Source organism: Leucoraja erinacea, chromosome 22, assembly GCF_028641065.1.
Source record: "Leucoraja erinacea ecotype New England chromosome 22, Leri_hhj_1, whole genome shotgun sequence".
In the NCBI taxonomy this organism is placed as follows: Eukaryota; Metazoa; Chordata; class Chondrichthyes; order Rajiformes; family Rajidae; genus Leucoraja; species Leucoraja erinaceus.
Window position 1 is genome coordinate 28953729 of NC_073398.1, and position 23020 is coordinate 28976748.

Consider the following 23020-nt stretch of genomic DNA (forward strand, 5'->3'; position numbering starts at 1 on the left):
TTAAACATATGGAATAAATGGGATAGGATGTTGATTTGCTGTTCGAAACGCTGTACTAGATTGAAGTTTGTGAATTTCAACCCTAAAGAAAAAATGGTCCTGTATCAGTAGTATATATAAAAAATTACCTGCAGAGATGGGAGTATACAAGAAAGTAATACATGCAATTCATGCATAGCCAAGCTTGGAACATATACACATACTCATGTCATGCAAAGCAAGGTGATTTTTAAGAGAAGTAAAATCAAATACAACTGTGTGAATTCAGAGTAAATTGAATCAAAGAAGGTTTATGACACAGGAAGTGGCCATTTGGCCCATGCATATTAAAAAGGAGCTAAGCCTCACTTTCCTGCGCATGATCCAGAATCCTTGTAGGTCACACCTCTTCCAAGTACATATCAACGTGCCTTTCAAATGCAATCAGGTGCTTCTACCAGATCCTTATCACTTTCCAAGTGACAATGATTAAAGCTTCTATTGATGACTTTCAATCTACATCTCCAGTCAGCCTGACCTCTCTTCTAAGGAAAAGAGGTCCATCTTATTTTACTGTAACCAGGCCATTCATAATATAACTCACTGACCGACAGTTATCTGGACGACACCTCTTCCCACCCTGCCTCTTGCAAAGACGCTATCCCCATCTCTCAATTTCTCCCGTCTCCTCCGCATGTGCTCCCAAGATGAGACTTTCCATTCTAGGACATCCAAGATGTCCTCTTTCTTTAGTAAACATAGCTTCCATCCTGCTGTCATAGATGGATCGTTCACCGATGTCTCTTCCATGTCCCATAGTTCTGCTCCCGCTTCCCCTCCATCCAGAGGGAATGAGGGCAGCATTCCAAAGAAAACAATCCTGCATCCTGATAGCCACAATTTTCCGAGTTCCGACAACATCCTCCCAAAGCTCCACAGTCCACAGCACCCTACCCAGGACTCTTACTTTAAATAGTTCATTAAATCCTCTCTCAACCATCTGTGCTCTGGGGAAAACAGCATCAGCTTAACCAATATTTTGATATAATTAATACTTGGTTCCTTGTGCCTAGACCATCCGTATCTTCTTGCAGTCAATGCTTTCCTCATCATTGCCAATTACTGGACGTTTTTTACAACACCTGCAATTTCTTTATCATACTCCCTACATTCAGATCAAAAATCAATCAGGATTATTATAAAAATGCAAGGGACTAAAGTGCTAAGCCCTCTGGAACTCCTTGGCAGAAACCATCCCGTCATAAAATCACATATCAATCATTATCTTCTGCTATCAGACACAAATACAGAAAGATGGATCCAGTGGATCCAATCCACATTCTCTTGGATTACATTAAAAAATTGAGAAATTATAAATGCCAGTAGATATCAGGCTCAATTCTTGATCTAATTGTGGACAGTTTTACTGGAACAGAGTTGGGTGTGGGATTCAGAGATTATATTATGATTAGTAAATAATAGAAGAAATCTCTTGAACTCTTTACCGATTGCAATTCTCCAAAATTGCTGAATAATAGAGATGAGAACTTTTCCCTCCAACAGCAAGTTATTATAATAATTTTGCTGTCTGATAGGGTGATCCTGGTACATTCAATGGTAACTTCATAAAAGTACTGAATAAAATCTTAACGAGGAGGATTTTGAAAATAGAGAAAGATGAGAGAAGAGTCATTCACCAGACATCACATACGAAGTGCTGGCACAGAGACAATGAGATAAATATCTACCAAATGTGTTGCAAGATTCCATGAATGCACTTTCTTCTAGCCTACACAATTCTGTTCTCTGTAGCTGAAATGAAGCTCATGACTTCCTTTTCTAGCTTAAGTCTTTCTTTCCTGAGGCCTGAAAACAGAGGAAACCCTTTTTGCCTCTCAGTATCCTTGTTTTCAAATAATGAAGTTTATTTTTAAAATCCAAACTCAAAAATCTGATGACATTTAGGTGCAAAAGAGAAACGTCACTCGTGGACTGCCCCGTCTTTCATTCAGTAAAAACATACAGCTGGTGCAACATTGTGAAATGCTGTGGCTTCCTGAATAATGCAGGGTGAATGCAGAGGATCTATATGTGGTTGTCACCAGGACTGGAAGATTTTAGTGCTAAGAAAATATTAGAAAAATTAAGATGTTCTTCTTTAGCTGAGTTATGTAAAAATCTCTTGGGTCCATACTAACAAGGATGCATTTTTGGCAGAGGAGCCAAAAACTAGAGGAGTCAGATTTAAAGGAATGGAGCGGAAGAAGATTGGAGGGAAGATGATGAATGCAGAGTTGGATGATCAGCCATGATCATATCGAATGGCCGAATGGCCTACTCCTGCACCTATTTTCTATGTTTCTATGTCTACGATGACGTTGTTTCTTCAGTCAGAAGACAGTATGTGTAACTTACTTTCTGTAATAGTAGAAGCAGAACACTTATCATATCTATAAAAAGTACTTGGATACGTCCTTGAAGAGCTCTTTCTTGTTTGGTAAGATAAATAACTCCTTGCAGCATGATTCCATAATGTTGGTCTCAAAGTTGCTGTTTACTGTTCTCGACCAAAAATCACCTCCGCTCATTCTTATATCATACGAATGATGCCTCACAAAGTCTTTACTTAACTCCTAAGAAGCCATGCCTTATGCTGAGAAACATTGTCATTCACATGATTTTTTTGTATAGTGGTACACACACTGTTAAACTGCTGAGAGGCTTCCTATCTTAAATAGCTATGCAAAACCATTTCTCCCTCTCATTTGTCATTTGTTTGTGTGTCAATGCTGCACGCTCATTGGCATTTTTTCCTTTCTTCCTAATGTGTTTTCAGTTTTGGTCTCACCGTATTTTAAGAGTCTCAGGCAAATAGTCATCGCACACCCATTTAACGGCGATGACATAATGTAGTCTGTATGCTGGCCCTAGAAAGCCTGTTGGACTGCAATGACCTTGAAAGATTGTTCTGGCAGAAGCAGCTAGTACTGAAATTGGAAGCTGCCCTCACCCCAATAGTATCAAATTCAATTGATTTTAAAACAAATATGAGGAAAATGAAAAAAAGGTGTGAAACTGGGAGCAAGGAATAGGCAATGGAGAAAACAGTTCATTCTGAATGCTTTCCAAGCGTAGAAAAATAATCAACCTTGCACAACATAGTAACATATAGAAATGGGGAGCCACCATTTTAGAACTGTAGAATCATAGCCCAGGCAATGGATTGAAACAAAGGTTTCAATGGATTACAAAGAAAGGTGGGCAGAGAAAAATTGAGAGTTGGATGCAAAGAGCATGGAGCCTTAAAGATGAGTGAAGTGGCAAAAACGTGGCAAGAGGGAATATAATGTGGGAAAATGTGAAAATACATGAACGCAGAATGTTGTTTAAACGGAGAGAGACTTCAGAATGCTGCAGTTTAGAAGGATCCTCATGCCTTATTGACAAAACAAAGGAAGTTTGCATGCAGGTACATCAATTAGTGAACAGAATGTTGACTTTCACTGCAAAGAAGATGGAGTATTACAAGATTTGAAACTTGGGAATGAAGGGCTTGTCTTCTGGGGACAGGTTGAGGACATAGAGATATGAAATATATAGGATTCTAAAGGGCCTTGACAAGATCAAAGCTCAGAGGCAACCAGAACAAGGGGGCACAATTTCAGAAGGCATTTAAGATTCAGATGGGAAGGATTTTTTTCTTCTTCCGAGGCCCAAGAATCTTCACAAAAAGTGACACATATATTTGTACATCTTGAGATATGGGAGGAAAACTAAGCATCCATGAAAAGCCAACATGGTTACAGGGAAACGGTGCAAACTCCACACGGTTAACAGGAGAGGTTAGGATCAAACCTAAGTCACCAGAACTGCCCGGAAGTATCATTACCTGCCGTGCTCTGTGCTATCACGGTGACAAGATCATTCTCGGGTAAATGCTTCGGGATTTATTATTCTCTGGCTTTGATCTACAGAGTGCTGGTGGCTATGGGAAGGGCTCAAAAGTGGAGATGAGACCAGGGTCAGATGACCCTTGATCTTACTCAATAACCAACGGGTTCAAGTACCCACATGGGATACCCTGCTCCTACTGCTCGTTTTAAACAAGACGTTAGCACCTGTGGAATCACACACCACCTGTAGTAACATGCACTGTCATGGAGCTATCATCACTATTGCTGCCTTCCTGCTGTGGTGTGATTCCACAGGCACTGACACCCTGTTGACATGGATTTCCATTGGTGATAGTATGTTTCCATGGTTGCTGGCTCCCTGCTGGTGTCTGCTTATTAGATTTTGACAAAGAATATGTTGTTCAACACAAACCTGTCTTTTCTTACCCCCTCAAATGCCCAATCTATTGTTCCAAGTATATAACTGCTTAGTGTACCACAGGGAGCAACTTGAGATTCATCAGCAGGCATACAAGCCAAAATCTGTTTCAACTTGAGACTACAACCGGTAATGAAAGCACATAATAATATTTTTAAATGTGAGATTCCCTTAATAACAACCATCGCCTCTTAAACCATCGTTGCAAATTCAAGGCAGATCAACAAGCGGAAAAAGAGAGAGAAGAGAGGGAGATGTCAAAATGGCCAGATTATATAGACACACACACACACACAGAAAGGATATTGAATTCACATCTTGAAAGATTCCAGAATTTAGCATTAAAAAGTCAATATATCCTGCATGTCATAGTTAGAAGGTACACAAAAATGCTGGAGAAACTCAGCGAGTGCAGCAGCATCTATGGAGCAAAGGAAATAGGCAACGTTTTGGGCCAAAACCTCATAGTTAGATTTCTTGAGCAGATTTATTTTTCAATAACGTGCACATTCTTCCAGCCATTGCCTGGAATCACAGAGTGCATTTGCTTCTCAGGGCTAGGCAAAACTGCCCGTGACAGCTGTTCTGCTTAGTCTGGTGACCGATAATGGATTGCATCAAAGCTCTTTAAAACCGCTCAGGAGAGACAACTATTTTTGGATGGAACAATTCTGAGGGAGGGGGAGGAAGATGAGGTTAAGAAAAATAACTCATTGTTTCCTCACTGATAGATACTATATTTCTTCAATTACGTTCAAGTAACTAAAAGCACATGACACCACACAATACTATTATCTGGAGGATGGGTAGGTGACTGCCTAATCTCAAAGCAACATAGATGTGAAAAAGGAGATTAAATTGTGTTGTTCATGCAGCTGCATAAAAGGAGAACAAGGGATGTTGTGAGAAGCTTGTAAAACATTTATAAAAGAATCACAGAGCTGAGTCGCACTGAAGTGGAAGTGACAAACCAGCATTTGCCCAGACGTTCTTACATGCCCTTAATAAAACATTAAATACAGTGACTGCTGATGATATGGTGGTGCTGGTACACACTACAGAACAGTTGCTGCGCTCAATTACATAATTTATACTGCATCTCGTAATGCAATTCCAAGTGGAAAAATTGACAAGAACTGTTTCTATATGACAAAATGCTGTATAATGGAAGGCAGCATTGCTTTGGAGGAACACATATACAAAAGTTCCCACTATTCTGTGCCATCTCCCTCTCGCAGGTGTAAAGATAAATATGATTAAGGCAGTCTCTTGGGAAATCTCCACTGCTAATTTGATGAGTTTGCAAGTCATTGCAACCAACTTTTAAGGCAAGTGTTCCAGATCCTAAATCAATGTACTTCCACAAGAGTCAAATAATGTAGCCCAGAATTTCAGCGATGTTGATATCCACAAAGATTAATCAAGCAGATTTATTTTAGATCCACTAATGAGAGAATGAAAGGTTACAGGGGTTTAACAAACTCATTCTTTCATCTCTGGGGTCCTCAAGTGCTGGCTAGATTAATGTATTGTTAAATTGGTTTGAACCAAACCAATTTTAAATGCATGCATGTTTAAGAAGGAACTGCAGATGCTGGAAAACCGAACAAGTCCACTCAGTTTGCAATAACCAACCTGATCTCCCGGTGGCTCAGGACTTCAACTCCCCCTCCCATTCTGAATCCGACCTTTCTGTCCTGGGCCTCCTCCATGGCCTGAGTGAGGACCACCATAAATTGGAGGAGCAGCACCTCATATTTCGCTTGGGCAGTTTGCACCCCAGCAGTATGAACATTGACTTCTCTAATTTCAGGTAGTCCTTACTTTCTCCTCCCTTTCTCAGCTCTCCCTCAGCCCTCTGGCTCCACCTCTTCCTTTCTTCCTCCAGCCCCCCCTCCCCCCCCCTCACATCAGTCTGAAGAAGGGTTTCTACCTGAAACACTGCCTATTTCCTTCGCTCCATAGATGCTGCCTCACCCACTGAGTTTCTTCAGCATTTTTGTCTACCTTTAAATGTATGCAAACTGGCATATCTTGGTACCTCTGCCTAAGCCAGAGGGTGCGGATAAAGTAAAAGACTCACATTGATATATTTCTGATATTTTCATTGAGGTAGATTTCTTGGACAATATTAGACCAGATCATGGAAGATAGTGGAAAATACTCTATTCCATAGTATTAATTCCATTAAGTACCACAATAAATCTTATACTAAAACAAGGTTTTGTACCTATCATAATAATTCCTAGAAGCCAACTCCTAGACTGAATTAGAAGCTTAAATGACTCAATAGTTCCAATCCTTCTTTCCTCTTCCAGCTCAAACTCATGGAGTCAAATTCTAGAAGCACTTATCTTTATTGAACCTAGTGCACTTCATTCATTAATTATGGCTGATTAAAGTGCCAGACACACTTGAACATATGTGTGTGTTGAAATGTTGAGGAGTTTTTATGAATTAAGTTTACATCACATTATGACGATATGGTCATAAAACTTTAATGACAGCTTGTTGTCATTAAATATTTATTCCGGTAATGCTTCAGACATCAGTTCAGGACCAATAGGTCCTGGATTGCCTGGAGAGTGGAAGTAACAGTCTCCAATGTTTGTGCAGTTAAATTTACAGCAGAAATAGATACCGCATTTTGATTTATTTAGACAACTGAAAATCCACTCAATTCAATCCAAATCTTTACGTTTGTTAATCTCCTGTGCCAGATGGATGAGCAATATATAATAAACTAAAATTCTTGATAAAAGAAGTCACTTAACAGGACCTAGAAAGCAAACATTGAACAACCTTTTGTTATGTCTAGGCAGAAGGACTGGAGAAACCAATTTTAGGAGAGATTTCAATACGCAGTTGACTAGCAATTACCATTTGTTTGGAATGGTGGTTAAGGCTTGGCCATAATGTTCATAGAAGAATAGATGTTGTACAGCAAACAGTTTGATATTGCTAATTTGAACGGGGGCACACTTTAGCCATGTAACCATGGAAGAAAATATAAATCCCATAGCGATTAATTTTAATCATTGGACAGGGCACCTCAAAAAGCCAAAAATAGATTTAAGATTTGGATTTAGCGTCTTTCACTCTACAGCCAATGAAGTACATCTGAAGCACAGTTGCAGTTACAATTATGTAGAGGAACATCCATATTGACCCCCAGCTGGAATCCACACTAGGAGCTTTTTGGCTTAAGTAGCTGAACTTCTTTAGTCAATTTTAGTTTCTAAGCTGCTCACAGTTATTCATTGCATTGGAGCATAACAGCAGTCACTATAATCTTAAAACAATTTATTGGATCTGAAGCACTTTCCAGTATCAGCAAGAAGCAATGGATTGAAATATTTTATTTCTACGTTATTCTTAGTCTGCAATCTTGGGTATAATGTCGTGCTCACCAAACTTGGCAGAAATAAAATTCTACAGATGCTGTAAAGAATTTTATTTAGAAATGTAAAAAATCAACTTGCATTTCTTTTGCACTCTGCAAAAGAACAAAGGCAAGAAAGGGAGGGAAAGCAGGCAAAAGCATTGCAAAGGAAATGGTCTTGATGAGGACATAAGACATGGAGATGTTAAGAGTTCAAGAAAATGAAGAATAAAATGCTGAAAGAGCAAATGATACTGTGAAGCAGAAGAGGTAAAGAACAAGACATATACTGGTGTTGGGAGACTGAATGTGGCCTGTGGAAATGTGGCTATATGAGAGAGGGAGGGACAAAATCCTATCTATTGATACTAAACATCAATGGTAGTAAGACTGGTGTAACTTCAAACCTAACCACAGTCTAAATTATACTTTTGCAATTAAAATAAAAGCAGTTCTTACCATTAGCATCTTGAACCCCAGTCAGCGCACCAACAGCTGCAGCGGTCTCTCCCGACAGCACAATCTGACCTCCGCCCTGAAGAGTGGCTTCTGCAAGCGTGGCGACAGCATGAGCAGCAGCCTCACTGCAACAGAGAAAGGAAAAACGTATTGGGCACAAGATGGGCTTCTTGATGCTGACAACCGACAGCACAAGTAAAACATACTTGCATAAATACAAATAAGCACATTTCCACATATAGAAGCACATAGCAAAGGCAGTGGTCAACTGCCCATTCATAAATGCTGTCTTGCTAAAAAAGGAATCGGATAGATACTTGATATGGTGGAGGGAGTAGCATAAAGGTGGTGGCTGTTTTCTAAGTTATTATTATATGCTGCACTCTCCATAGTGCAGTCCAGCTCACAAGTTGCTGCATAAAATTCTCTCATCTTCTTCAGTTAATTCACCAAATATTTTAAATCTGCCTGGCTAATAGTAACAGTTTGATGCCTTTTCATTTACCCAAATCTCTATCATTTGAGCACCTTCACTAAATTGCATCTTAAGCAAGGGAACTCCCCCACCCCCAATCCCAAGGAGGCATATCAAAATCAAGATGACATACATTTAAGTTGAGAATGGGAAAATTTGAAGGAAATTTACATGGTTAGGTTTTTTTTAAAACAGTGAATGGTAGTGCTCAGAACTCAGGGGAGGTGATGAAAGGAGATGTAGCAACATTTAAGAGGCATGTGGACAGGCACATGGACAGGCGATGAGAGATATGGACAATGAGAAGGCAGAGTGCAAGTAGTTTAAATTGGCACCATGTTGTAGGAAGGAACTGCAGATGCTGGTTTAAACCGTAGGTAGACACGAAATGTTAGAGTAACTCAGCGGGACAGCAGCATCTCTGATATAGAAGGAAACCCTTCTTCAGACGGAATGGGTGGTGTTCGGGTCAAGAAACCTCTTCAAACTGAGTCGGGGGAGAGGGAGATAGAGATAAGAAAGTGTAAGGTGTAAAAACAAGACAAAGGAGATGGAGTTCATGGAAAATGTAGAATAGATCATTGTTAGCTAGGAGAAGGTAACAACAAAGCAAACAGAGATAAAATGTTAATGAGGAGTCAGACTAGTCGGAGAACTGGGAAGGGAGGAGGGGTGGGGAATAAGGGAAGGCAAGGGTTGCAAAGTCAGAGAAGTCAATATTCAAAAGTGCATAATGCTTTGTACTTCCAAATGAAACTCCTCATGCTGGCTGGAAAATACCAGTCAGTGTTGCCCTCTACTGGAATTAATGCCTCCATGAAAAAGGATTTCTTAAAAAGAAAAAACAGACTGAAGATGTTATTGAGACCAACATTTCTTTCTAAGTTTTAGATAAGGTAAGAGGTTTTAATATACTTAGTCACTAACATCTGACATCATGTAAAACCTTGTACAAAATTATGTCACGGGAATCTTTTGACTATAGATTTTCCACCCCTAATCAGCTAAATAGAGGTGCATCCAAGATAATATTGTTAAATGTATTAGGTTTGATAGCAAGTGGTGATAGTGGATGTTCAAAAGTTAGTAGCAATGGATATATATTTGTCCCTCAACGAAGACTAACTGCATCTGATGTAGCTTACCTCAGGGGAACAAAAGTATTCAAATACAACTCCATTTAATAACTGTTGCATTCAGGTAACATTAACCTTTGTAGCACTCTTCCTCAATGACAAACCTTCCAGAGCAATAAAGTGATTTTTCTTTCAAACTGTTTAATGACACAATGCAGAAAGATTAACCTGCATGCTAAGTACAAAGATTATTGTGCAAAGCAAAGAAGTGTGGTTAATCGATCTATTCGAAGGCAGAGACATCATAGGATCGCTGTTACTTCATTCTTTTTAATATTGACCACCAAAATGTATCCAACATCCACGTTAAATTGCAAAATCCGTAGTATTTATCTCTGGGTTTTGATGCAGGGAAACTCAAAAAGCAGCCCCATTAAGAGTGCTTATCCAGAAGCAGCAGTTTCAACAAATGCTCTAAGCCACTTCTAATTATAGTCTGTCTGCAAACTAGAAATTACTTCTCTGCATTGTTTTAGGATCTCAGCATGGGGATGAGTCGGCCGTGATTAAAGTTAGGGACCATCAAGGTTGGAACACAAAATCAAGTAACTTTTTATATCCAAGGCTGGATTATCATTGTTTAAAAAAACATTATTAGTCCATCATCATAATTATTCCACTTTCGTTCCTATATCTGCACTTAGTCGACTGGTCACAGCCAACGCAAAATAAAGTACTGCAAATGGATATGGGTCAAACATGGCTAAATGACACTAAGTTAGACGGGAAATCTTGGCTAGCATAGACAAGTTAGACTTAAAAACCCGTTTCCGTGCTGTATGACTATAATTTTAGCGTTTAACCAGTCTCACAACTTTTTTAAACTTCCATGTTTCTGCAATATCAATAGCAAAGGGACTAGTTGTTCTGTCTAGAGTACTTTGTTCTTTTTCAGTGTCATTAAAAACCAAGACATCCCACTTACTATTTGACTTAGCTTCAATGCTCAGTCTAATTAAGTGTGTAGGTAGGAGCTGCAGATGCTGGTTTAAACTGAAGATAAACACAAAAAGCTGTAGTAACTCAGCGAGGCAGGCAGCATCATTGAATAGAAGGCATGGGTGACGTTTTGGGTCGAGACCCTTCTTCAGACTGTTTAAGAAGGAACTGCAGATGCTGGAAAATCGAAGGTACACACAAATGCTGGAGAAACTCAGCGGGTGCAGCAACATCTATGGAGCGAAGGAAATAGGCAACGTTTCGGCCCGAAACGTTGCCTATTTTCTTCGCTCCATAGATGCTGCTGCACCCACTGAGTTTCTCCAGCATTTTTGTGTACCCTTCTTCAGACTGTCTGAAGAAGGGTCTCGACCTGAAATGTCACTCATTCCTTTTCTCCAGAGATGCTGCCTGTCCCACTGATTTACTGCAGATACTCATGTCCATCTTCGAAGTCTTCTTAAGGTTTGCTTTATCTGATCAAAGTAGCATGGTTAAAATCCAGTCTATTTACCCACCCCATCCATTCTGCTTAACACATGCCTCAGTAGCCAGTTTCTGAAAACACATCCAGCTGGTGTTATTTTGGATAATGAGGTTTGAACAACACAACCGAAAAACATGCTATGGGCTCAACCACAAGCGACAATCTTGTCAGCAGTTTACACGTTTGAAAATCTCTATGCTTTATTGCTGAATTCCAAAATAGCATTTTGTTTTGTTCTGCTGGAAGATGACTGACTTTACTTGGATGACCAAGTTTAGTCAGGAGTAGCACAATCACTTTGGCATGGGAGCGCCTGTGATTCAATTCATCATTTGTTCATGGATAAGGAATCTAGTCAAACAACAGCAAGAAGTACAAATTAAGTAAATAATTTTCCCTTTTAAAATGCCCTGCATAGGCTTCAGCCAACAATGTAGGAAGTACAGCAGCCAAATTGCACACAGAAAGATCTCACAAGCAGCAACATGATAGTAACCAGAATTAGTTTCAGCAAGGCTGAATGAGCGATTAATGTTGGCCAGGATATCTCTACTCTTCACATTACACCAGAAAATCTTAATATATAATTAAGAGTAGGTGTCTCAGAGAGTACCTCTTTTGATATTTGTAACCTGCGTCTTGAAGGCCGAAGGTTAGGTTGTTAGCCAAGAAAGATAGACTTGGCTATCCCTCAGTACAGCCACATCAAGAACGACGTTGCTGTACTGAGGGATAGCCAAGTCTATCCCTCATTGCTGGCAGCTAATGGGAAGTGGCCGTAAAGTGGGAAGCGGCTTTAATAGGACAGCTCGGCTGGGGGGGAAGGGTTCCTTTCACAGTGTGTTGGGAGTCTGGCCCGAGTCAGCACGGGCAGGAGCGTTGAGAAGGAGGGGGTCGGGATCATGCCAGCAACTCACTCACTGCAGCCGGGCGTGGAGCCTCTGCATTGTGGCCAGGGAGGGAAGTAGCTCGGGTGGCTGCGAACGGCCGCTGGGAGCGGACAGCGGAACCGGCCACCACCTCAGCGCCTTCTGCTGGCTCGCTCACTTCTGGCAGTGCTCCCCGTCTGAACACATCTCTCCTGCTGATCACCGGCCTCACTCATGTCAGCCTCACTTGCTGCGCTGGGTGACACTGCATGGCATTCACTGCCTGGTCCGTGTCTTTCAAGAGCAAAGATCATAGAGTGGAGCGGGTCAGCGGGCGATGGATAACAGGACACCGGGCGGTGGAGCTTACTCCTGTGTCCGCGCGAGTAACCTCAATTGGTCCCTTGAACTAGTATTGTCATTCAATAAGGTCACAACTGATTCAACTTGTCCCAGTGTGCTCCCGTTTTTCCCACCATCTCTCCACCTGCCATCACCCTCCACCCACCACCCATTCAGTCATTCAGAATGGAGATCTGGAAGCTTTAGGCAAATTGAATTGTTACTTTCTTTATGTTTATTTATTTTATTTGTTTTTGAACGTGAGAAATTCTATGCCCTGCAAGCCCTTTTTCAAAATTTAGCAAAGCAAAATGGGGGTGCGTCTTTGACGCAGGTGCATCTTCATTGCCGGGAAATACGGTATGTTTCAGGCAATTAACTTACTAAGAAGGCACAAGGAAATTTAGATGCAGGAATTTTGAGGAAAGCACAAAGCTTCTCCAGCGCTTTGTATTTTTAATTATCTTATTAATTCTACCGTCATCATTTTAAGGGTAGGAGCCAATGTTTCCTCAGGGCCAAAAACTATCTTCAGGTCCCTACTTGGTTTCCTCCAACTGAGATCAATCAATTCAAGCATCAAACTTACATTTTCCTGACCTGGCTGCTATAAATAAACCTCTCAAGAAAGAGCTTGCGGCCAACAGACATAAGTTTGTTTCTCCGTTTGCTGCCACTCATCCCAAGCTATTATTCTCCCCGCCTGCCTTACCGCAAGCAGACCACTCCAGCCAAATTAAGTAATTACACTCCCAGTAACCTCAAGTGCTGCATCCATGCAATATAGTCAAGATTAGAAGTTCACCATTTGTGCCATAGTGCCAAATCTAGTTGGTTTCGAAGAGGGCTGAAGAGATCTTGAAAAGAATGTTCAGGTTTCAATCTACTCAGACTCTCCCTCCCCGAGTCACCATTCATTCCACACAACCCAAAATCAGCAGAATCCAGTGACTCGGTGGATGAATCTGGAATTGTGCCAAGGAGTTATTTACGTCCAAATTTTAAAAGGCAACGAGGCACATCAATTCAGTTGCAAGAATGAGAAATTATTTAAAAATCTAAAATGTAAAACTAAAGTACATTACTGCAAGAGTCTCAGATATTATCCAGCTTGCGACGGGAACTGAAGAGGAACAATTTGTAATGTCATCTTTGAGCACTACTGGCTGACACTCACCTGTTCAGCGCCATGGTAACAGTGGCCCCTTGCTGCATCTCGTGGGATGCAGCCACCGCAGCCTCTGCCAGAGAGGCCACAGCCTGTGTGGCTTCAGAAGCTTGCGTCGTCTGGATCGCCATTTCCCCACCTTGCAACGTGGTCCAATTCTGCTCAACCTGCACAAAGAAAGTGCAGAATATCGTAGAGGAGAACCAAGCAATAAAGGTACAGAACAGAACGCAAACAAAAAATATACATCTCTTCCTCCACATGGAGTTGTTTTGGATTATTTTGAAAACTATTATTCTGAGGTGGGGAAGGATGATGCATATGTGCAGCTTGTCGCCAAATGAGTACTGGTTAAGAATCAATACAGATTCGGAGAGCTCATCTTTAGAAGTACCTTAATGAGCAGCTTGAAACAGTGACAATATAAAAAATTGTCTCTTTTTAAGATCGGAAAGAAACACTTGAGCAAAAGTAAACGTTGCCCTATAGTCACCAAGCTTCGCCCAATTTCTATCGAACTCACAATGTTTAATATTATCAGAACATTATTCTGGTTGGCTAGACTGGATACGTAAATATGCAGGTTCTCAGAGTTGTTGGGCTGCAGGAAGTTAGAAATAAAGAAGGGCAAGCATCCAGACCAGAAGCTAGCTCAGGTCAGAGAGTAAAGGCAGCATGGATAAACAGGGCATAATTCAGGTAGCAATACAGGCAACATACATCTAATAAGAAAGAACTAGCATTAAAATTATTTTCAATCCTTACATATAATTTGCTATCCTATTTCTTGTAGCTCTGCTTCCCTTGCCCAATCGTTATGTATCATTCACTTTGTATCAGAAACACAAACAGCTATAATTCAAGAGCCAAGTTCGATAACTTCCTCTCCTGAACCAATGATGACTTGGAGCAGGTTTCTTTTCTCTGTTGAATTATTTTATCTTTCTCTGTTTGAATCATTCATAATCCAAACAGAAATGCTGTTGGCAGCCTCCTCAATTTACAGGCTTCACATAATATCTGCAGTCAACATTATTCTTCTTCTTGCATATCAAACTGCCTGACATGGATAAGAACATTCAAGGGATTTGAAGCTAAGGGCACACAGCATTTGTCAGGCTGTACATTAAAAAAAAGCCCTTTTGCGATTTATAGAGCGGACTGGAACAATGAGAGATACTATTGGCTACAAAAATTAAATTCCTTACTAACTTTGCAATAATGGACGAGGTGACTAAATATTTGCAACAAATATCCAAGTGACTCACAAAAAGCTGATTGGTCTCAATGAATTATTCCTGTGCCTTAACTTCAAGAGTTGATTAATCAGTATAGCTACAATAATCATCCAACACATGAAGGGAGAGAGAGGGATTGTGGAATATAGCTGCAAGAAGATATTAATGGCCTAGTCTGGGGTACAGGAAAAGATCAGCCAGAAATCAATTCCAAAATAATTAATCTGAGGTAACTAATTGAGGTATTTAATCTGGGAAAATTAAAACATTGCACGGAAATAGTTGGTTACTCAAAAATGATTGACGAACAGCGGCACCTTACAGTATATGGCCAAAATCTCAGAAGATTACAGCATAGATAGAAAAGGTAATTAAAAGGCAAAAGCAGTACTTAATATTACAGCTAAGACAGAATGCGAGATGAAAAACAGCTACAGTACTGCAAGCAAATTGTCATTACCATATTTTAGATAGGGTACACCCTGATTGCTCTTGTTGTATTTGTGCCTTGCTACATCGCTCATCTTATTCTTCAAAACCTTTTGAATAATTAATTCACCACCCATGTAGGCTGGATTGGCTTGTGTTCCTCAGTTAGTTCTATCATTGCTCCTAATTCGTATGCTCGGGATTATGAATGAAAAGCAAGATAGATTCAGGGGGTTGAGTAGTCTTCACATCTTTTGTTCTATTCTTACCTTTTTTGCCCCATGTCTTCCTATTCTAAAAAACTCTCAGGATATCTAAGTGGAAAGGATTATGGATGCCACCCAGTATGGTGTTGGGATTCTAGGAATGCGTGGTGCTCAATGGGAGGTTGGAAAGAGTATCTCACCCACCTTCCCGAAGAGCGCATGAGCAATTGCTGTCCTCACCTCTCCATCCTGTACAGTGGAATAATTCACCTGAGCAACAGTTACCGTTCCCGGGAGCTCAGATGCATCGGCCAGAGTCGCAACTGTTGCACCCGTGCCAACCTGCAAACAAGAAAGAAGAGCGATTTTATGTGCAGCAGGGCATCTGTATTCCCTATACATTTTTCTTCAAAAATTGGTCCTTCTTTAAAAATAAATTAATCAGTGCCTCACGTCCACTTAGTGAATGTGGTCTGGTGCAAAGCTGCAAAATCTGGGCCATTCTTACTTCCCATCTTTATTCAGAGCCGGGTAGGGGAATGAGACGAGGTCCCTTTTAAATCGACACATTGCTGTTGTTAGGAAGACAGCCAAATAGAGAGTCTGGGGTGTGGGGAAACAAAATTCATCTGTAGTTCCAGGATAAAAACCTACACCACCACCACAGGACAGGAGTGAATGATCAGGGAAAGTAAGGATCAGAACCATGTGTCACCCTCTGTAAAAGACAGACAGAAAGAAATAAGGGTTTCGACCCGAAACGTTGCCCATTTCCTTTGCTCCTCACCCGCTGAATTTCTCCAGTATTTTTGTCTATTTAATTGTCCATCAGACTATTAAACACAACTTCAAACAAACTCTGAACTATAACAGCCTATTGCACTTTATCTGTATATTTATGTGTGTGTATATATATATATATTCTGTGGTATATGGACACACTGATCTGATCTGTATTTATGCCTACAATATTCTGTTGTGCTGCAGCAAGCAAGAATTTCATTGTCCTATCTGGGAGACATGACAATAAACTCTCTTGACTTGACTTGAAACCAACGGCACAGTGAAATAGGTGAGGTATATCAACAAGGGGGCATGGTGTGAGGAGCAATGAGTTCTCAGATAGGTCAAAGGAGGTGGAAACATGGTGGGCGAAGACCTAGAGAGATTTAAATCACAGGCAAAAAATGGAAAAATGTGGCTTTTCTGGACTGGAAGCCAAAGTCAGCAAGCAGAGTTTTTGATGAACTCAAACGGGAAATTTGAGCCCAGGAGAACCATGATTGCATCTGGAGGTAACATACATTGAGGGTTTCAGCAGCAGATGAAATGCTGTAGGATTGAAGGTTGATGATATTAGAGGCATCTTATTAGTCAGTACCTTTGCAATGAAGAGCGAATGGGATCCAGTAGGATGTTGGAAATGTTAATAGTTTGACGAGCGTAGAGTGATAGTGAAAGAATATAAAGGTAGCTAATGAACAACAGGTTGAAGATTATAGGTTTGCTCTTTACTTTTTTTAATTGAGAAAAATTCGCCCCCCACCCCAAATAGGACATTACACTTGTGACAGATCAGAAAATGTTGATAAATTAAGATGAATAGTGATGAGGTACAGATGATTAACAGCAGCAAATCTGCAGATCATTATGTTTGTGGATAATGTCACTGAGGGCCAATATGCAGTTCAAAAACATGAAGGAGCCAAGATAAAGCCACAATCAACTGAAGCAGCTAAAGAACAGGAAAGGAAAAGATGCCCTTGCAGAGATTCTCTGGGAACAATAGTACTGGTAACAATGGGACCAATTGTTCCATATCCCAGACAGATAAAGCAGAACGAGCTTTCATCAACGGTTGGAGTCAAGTCAAGAAGGACAGAGCACCATTGTCACAGTCACAGAAGCAGTAATTTAGGATGGTGATGAGAATTGTTTCTATGTTGCAGCACAGGCCAAAGTATCATTAAAGTTTGAAAAAAAAAAGGAGTTGCAGAATAGATGGGCACAGATCAAGTCAAGTCAAGTCAAGTCAAGTTTATTTGTCACATACACATACGAGTTGTGCAGTGAAATGAAAGTGGCAATGCTCGCGGACTTTTGTGCAAAAGACAAACAACAAAACAACCAAACAAATTATAAACAGAATCATAACACACATATTCTGGTTTGAGGCCTTCAGAGCAACAAGGGAAAATGAAGATAAAAGTTAGCATATCCGGGTCAAGAGGAAGAGGGAAAAGCCAATAGCTTTGAAGGGGGCTGATCCTGAGGAAAGACAACAATTTATAAATACCAGGAAGGGGAGTTAGGGCATGAAGATTTTGTGAGACTTCGTTCCAAGTAGATAGTGAGAGCCGTAGACTTGATGAGTCAGGAGCCCGGGAACCACGCGCGCAGTGGGAGTGCCCCGGGGAGCCGCGCAGGCCCAATCCACCTGCTGACGACCGAAGACTGGAACGCACCCCGGTAGGCCCGACTCGTCCCACAGGCCTCGCAGGGGACTGAGGTGAAGCCAAGGCCGAAGGAGCCTCAGCGGTGGAGGCAACAGCGGGAGCAGGATCTCGGCGGCAACATGGGCCTCAGCAGCGGTGGTGCCTCACGGTCGACGAGGGAGAGCGGAAGATAATGGGGACCGCGTGGGGGGGATCGCTGTGTGGGACGGTGGGAGAACAAAGTCTGCGTTTGTTTGTTTGTTCATTTGTTCTGGTGAAGGCACTGTACACACGGCAGCCAGCCAACAGCCGCTTGTCTTTTTCCTTTTTGTTTTCACTTTTAATTTCAAGTTTTTGTGTACCTTGTGTGTTGTGATTGTCGGCAGACCAATTTCCCTCCGGGAATGAATAAAGTTTTATCGTATCATATTGCAGAAGACTTAATAGATTTAAGGAGTGGGATGTGCTTGACTAATCCACTGGAGATATTTGAGCCAGTAGAATAGATAAGGAGGAATAAGGTGGATGTGGTGTATTTGCATTCTCAGAAAGCTTTCTATAAGGTCCCACACAGGAGGTTGGCCAACAGGTTAGAGCAGTGAAGAATGAAAATGGCAGGGAAAAAAAATAAGAGTAGAAAATACTGGAACCACTCAGTAGATCAGGCACTATCTAGGGACAGAAAAACAAGGTTAACGTTTCAAATAAAATCCTGCAATTAACCCAAAATGTTAACCGTATTTCTCTTTGCACAATAAAATAGAAAATAAAAAAATCAACCATGATCTTGATGAATGGGGAAACAGGATTGAAGGTCAACTCCTGCATTAATTTCTCACATATAAGGTGCGATTCTGTGAGAAGCAACAGCAAACTCAAAACTCACCTGTATAAGGGAGACTGTCCCATCTGGGTTACTGATTGTCTGTACCACAGTCTGAGAAGGGACGAGATGGGCAATGTGTGTCTGTGGGTGAGTCTGCTGATCTTCAAAAGCATACAACAAATCCTCTCTCCCATGCTGTTTGTAACAGTTCTTAACTATCGTCCTCAGCGCCTGTGTCCAGGATACCTATGGTGACAAATTCAACCTTTACATACAATCATATAAAATATCAGATGCTATATTTGTTACATCACTTCCATCCGATCCTAAAAGGTATTTGATATCAGTTGAAAATAATCTTCCAGATGATTTATTTGTAGCATCAGTCACCTGGTAGTCATCAGGAGCAAGCTGATTATTATGAAATGAATTCTGCAATAATAAGGCCATTCTGATAGACTTGTCCATGCTGATAGTTATTTGTCCTTTAAGAGCTTTTAGTATTCTCCTTGTGGAAGCATAACCAAGTAATTGTCAATCCTCCAGTTTAAGACAATGGTGGACAGCATGATGGCGCAGCGGTTGAGTTGCTGCCTTACAGTACCAGAGACCCTTGTTCGATCCTAACAGAGTTCTCTCTGCGTGGGTTTTCTCCAGGAGCTCCGGTTACCTCCCACATTTCAAAGACATACAGGTTTGCAGGTTAACTGGCTTTGGTAAGAGTTGTAAATTGTCCCTAGTGTGTAGGATAGTGCTAGTGTACGGGGATCGCTGGTCGGCACGGACGGTGGGCCAAAGGGCCTGTCTCCACGCTGTATCTCTAAATTAAACTACAATTGCTTTGAATAAGGTGAATATTCCAAGGAAAATGCATAGCAAAATAGGATAGAGGAATTGGGTAGATTTGTGATACGCTTAGATGGAGCACAAATACCCATGCAAGTTACCTCGATATACATAGGATATTTGGTACTGAAACAGATTACCCAGCCCTAACAAGTTCATGACAGTATTTGTACTCCTCTTGTGCCCCCTCACATCTTTCCTTCACTGAACCTATCTACATAACCCTCTATTCCCACTTATATACTTGAACACCCACCCTTTAAATGCATCTTAAGTTCTTTGCCTCAATACTCTCAGCAGAAGAAAGTTCCGCATTCTCACCAGCCCTTGAGTAAAGAAGCTTCTGGCAAATCCTGACTGGATTATTTGATGATCTTTGCGTTGAATTTACTTAATTACAAGCTCCCCACAAGCGGTCTGCTGGTAACCTTTAAAGATCCTTAAAGAGTTTGAAGTTAGCAAAATAGTGACGTTTCCAATTATAAACAGCAGCTAATAAATCAGAGAAATATATTTAACTGAAGAGAGTGATTGGAATGTGAACCCTGTTACCACATGCAGTTGTTAAGGTGGGTAATATGGATAACATGTGAGAGTGTGAACACTAATATTTTGGAACCTTTCTTTGTCTAACAAGAAAACCTTTCTGAGTTTGTTAATAGCTATCTTAAATGTAATGACTTCTCAATGCAGTTTCTGCTCTGTCTGACAGAACTCAATTTTAACATAGACTGACAATTCAACATGGAAGCTTCCACATACTTTTGGCTACTACCACCCCCCAAACCCACCGGAGAAATCATGAGCTGGTTTCCAAGCATTTTCATTCACCCTTCTTCAGACTCTTGGCCGTCTTCAGTCTCATAGAAACATACAAAATAGGTGCAGGAGGGAGGCCATTCGGCCCTTTGAGCCAGCACCGCCATTAATTGTGATCATCCGCAAATCAGTAACCCATGCCTGCCTTCTCCCCGTACCCCTTGATTCCGCCAGTCCCAAGAGCTCTATGTAACTAATTCATCCAGTGATTTGGCCTCCACTGCCTTCTGTGGCAGAGAATTCCACAAATTCACAACTCTCTGGGTGAAAAGGTTTTTTTCTCATCTCAGTTTTAAATGGCCTCCCCTTTATTCTTAGACTGTGGCCCCTGGTTCTATACTCCCCCAACATTGGGAAAATGTTTCCTGCATCAAGCTTGTCCAGTCCTTTTATAATTCTACATGTTTCTCTAAGATCCCCTCTCATCCGTCTAAATTTCAGTGAATACAAACCCAGTCTTTCCAATCTTTCCTCGTATGCCAGTCCTGCCATCCCGGGGATTAACCTCGTGAACCTACACTGCACTCCCTCAATAGCAAATATGCCCTTCCTCAAATTAGAAGACCAAAAATGCACACAATACTCCAGATGTGGTCTCACCAAGGCCCTGTATAATTGCAGAAGGACATCTTTACTCCTATACTCAAATCCTCTCATTATGAAGGTCAACATGCCATTAGCTTTCTTCACTGCCTGCTGTAGCTGCATGTTTTCGTCTCAATCAGGAACATCACCAATCTATGTTCTCCAGAGATGCTGCCTGACCTTCTGAGTTGCCCCAGCACTTTGTGTCCTTTTGTGCAACATCTGCAGTTCCTTGTGCCTACGCAGTAACAGGGTCTACTGCCCACAATGCCTGTGCTGAACATGATGCTAACTGAAACTAATCTCCTATGACTGCACATGATCCACATCTCTCCATTCCATGCATATCCACGTGCCACCTAAAATCCTCTTAAATGCCTCTATTATATCTGCCGCCAGCATCACCCTGAAGAGAGCATTCCAGACACCCACCACTGTGAATAAATATCTTGCCCACACAATAAATCACAATAGAATGTAAAATTAACAGCCGGAAAGCAAATGATTGCAGTTATATATATTTCAGAGGTTTTTGCTATCTTGCAGTTTACTATTCAGCTTCATTTCAGAAACTTCCATTATTTAATATAACACGGTATTTAATATAACCCTCCAACAACCTCCTTACCCGCTGTTTCTGTTCCTCTGAACGAACATCACTGCGAACATTGGCCCATGGTATGTCATCGGGCCACCACAAAGGCCGGCAGCTCTCCTTCCCCCAGCCAGGTTTCCCACGGCCCGTTGAGTACTTCAGCATTTCTGGAATAAAAGCTCGGAGTTGCGCCTGGAAGAAGCAAGATGGGGAGATAGTAATCTGACCTAAAAGACACTCGAAAATAATTAGATTCCCAGGCTTACCGGGGAAATACATCACCCAAGTAGCTAATGCTTTGTTTAAAAAATGGAGATGCACAAGCATTGAATCATTCTACATTTCCTTGGCCGTCGTCTGCTTTGATCTGCCGTTTTCACACCTTGCCCTTCCATATCTCTAGTTTCCCTCTCCCCCACTCTCAGCTTGAAGAAACGTCTCGGCCCAAAACATCACCCATTCCTTCTCTCCAGATGCTGCCTGTCCCGCTGAGTTACTCCAGCATTTTGTGTCCACCTTTGGTGTAAACCAGCTTCTGCAAATCTTTTTGCTTTGCCCCGTACAATTCACACTTATTGCCAACTAAAAACAAATATACTGACTCCAGCTCATTAGATTATTCTCTGTTTCTGACCCCAGTTGGTGAAGGAGATGCAGTGAAGGTGGGGGTTGGGTTGGGTGGGAGGGGGTGGAAGGGCACCTATGCTTTATTTATTGAGCTGAATTATGTCAAAATCTTTAAGACTGGAGGTTGTGCAATATATGTCTGTTATCAAGCTTTATTAGTAACTTTATCGTTGTTTTTGTGAGATTCAATACCGATGCCAGTATGGGGAATTAAAAAGCTTCACGTTAGATATAAATAGCACCTCCTGTACACTATAAATTAGTTCACATTAATATGAATTCCATTTTCTCATCACAAAGTAGGGCTTGAAACGAATTGCATGTCATCTATTGATTGAAGTAGATTAATTACATTCATGGTGGATTAAAGCACCAATTGAATTAGAACTGGATCACCTGTGTCCAATCAGATAGATTAGTTGTTCAACCCGTAGAATGATTATATTTAGCCAGTCGAGTACTGACTAAGTAAAAGCAATTCAACTGGTCCAATTCCTTGCCCTCACTCCATAGCACAGTAAATTCCTCCCTTTCAGATACCTACCTGATCTGTTTTCAATAATGCAATTGAATGTGTATCCAATGTTACTCCACATTCTAACGACTCAATGTGTTAAAAACAAAATTCTCATATTACTTTGGTTCTTTTGCCAATCATCTTCATTCGATGTCTCCTTGATTCCTCTGCCAATAGGAACAGTTTCATTCTATGTCTATATCCTCCTTGGCTTTAAATTGTTCTTTCAAATCCCCTTGTAATCTCTCTGTTACGAACAAAACGAACCTCTCCAGTGTACCCATTCAACTAAAATCCCTCATCTGTGAAATTAGTATGGTTAATCTCCT

The 23020-nt window shown here is 41.0% G+C and overlaps 1 protein-coding gene across 13 annotated transcripts in view; it reads right to left on the bottom strand.

Annotated features, from left to right (window-relative positions):
- Nucleotides 1–23020, bottom strand: part of nrf1 (nuclear respiratory factor 1) — a 71145-nt gene that overhangs the window by 16708 nt on the left and 31417 nt on the right. For 8 of the 13 annotated variants that reach the window (XM_055653354.1, XM_055653358.1, XM_055653359.1 and 5 more), the window contains 5 exons: nt 21581–21739; nt 18763–18948; nt 15646–15783; nt 13578–13735; nt 8153–8277 (listed from right to left, as the gene is read on the bottom strand). In XM_055653354.1, coding sequence (XP_055509329.1) covers nt 8153–8277; nt 13578–13735; nt 15646–15783; nt 18763–18948; nt 21581–21739 — 766 coding nt within the window. The remainder of the gene's footprint in view (nt 1–8152; nt 8278–13577; nt 13736–15645; nt 15784–18762; nt 18949–21580; nt 21740–23020) is intronic. The other 5 variants (XM_055653361.1, XM_055653356.1, XM_055653367.1 and 2 more) reach the window with 2 other exon arrangements.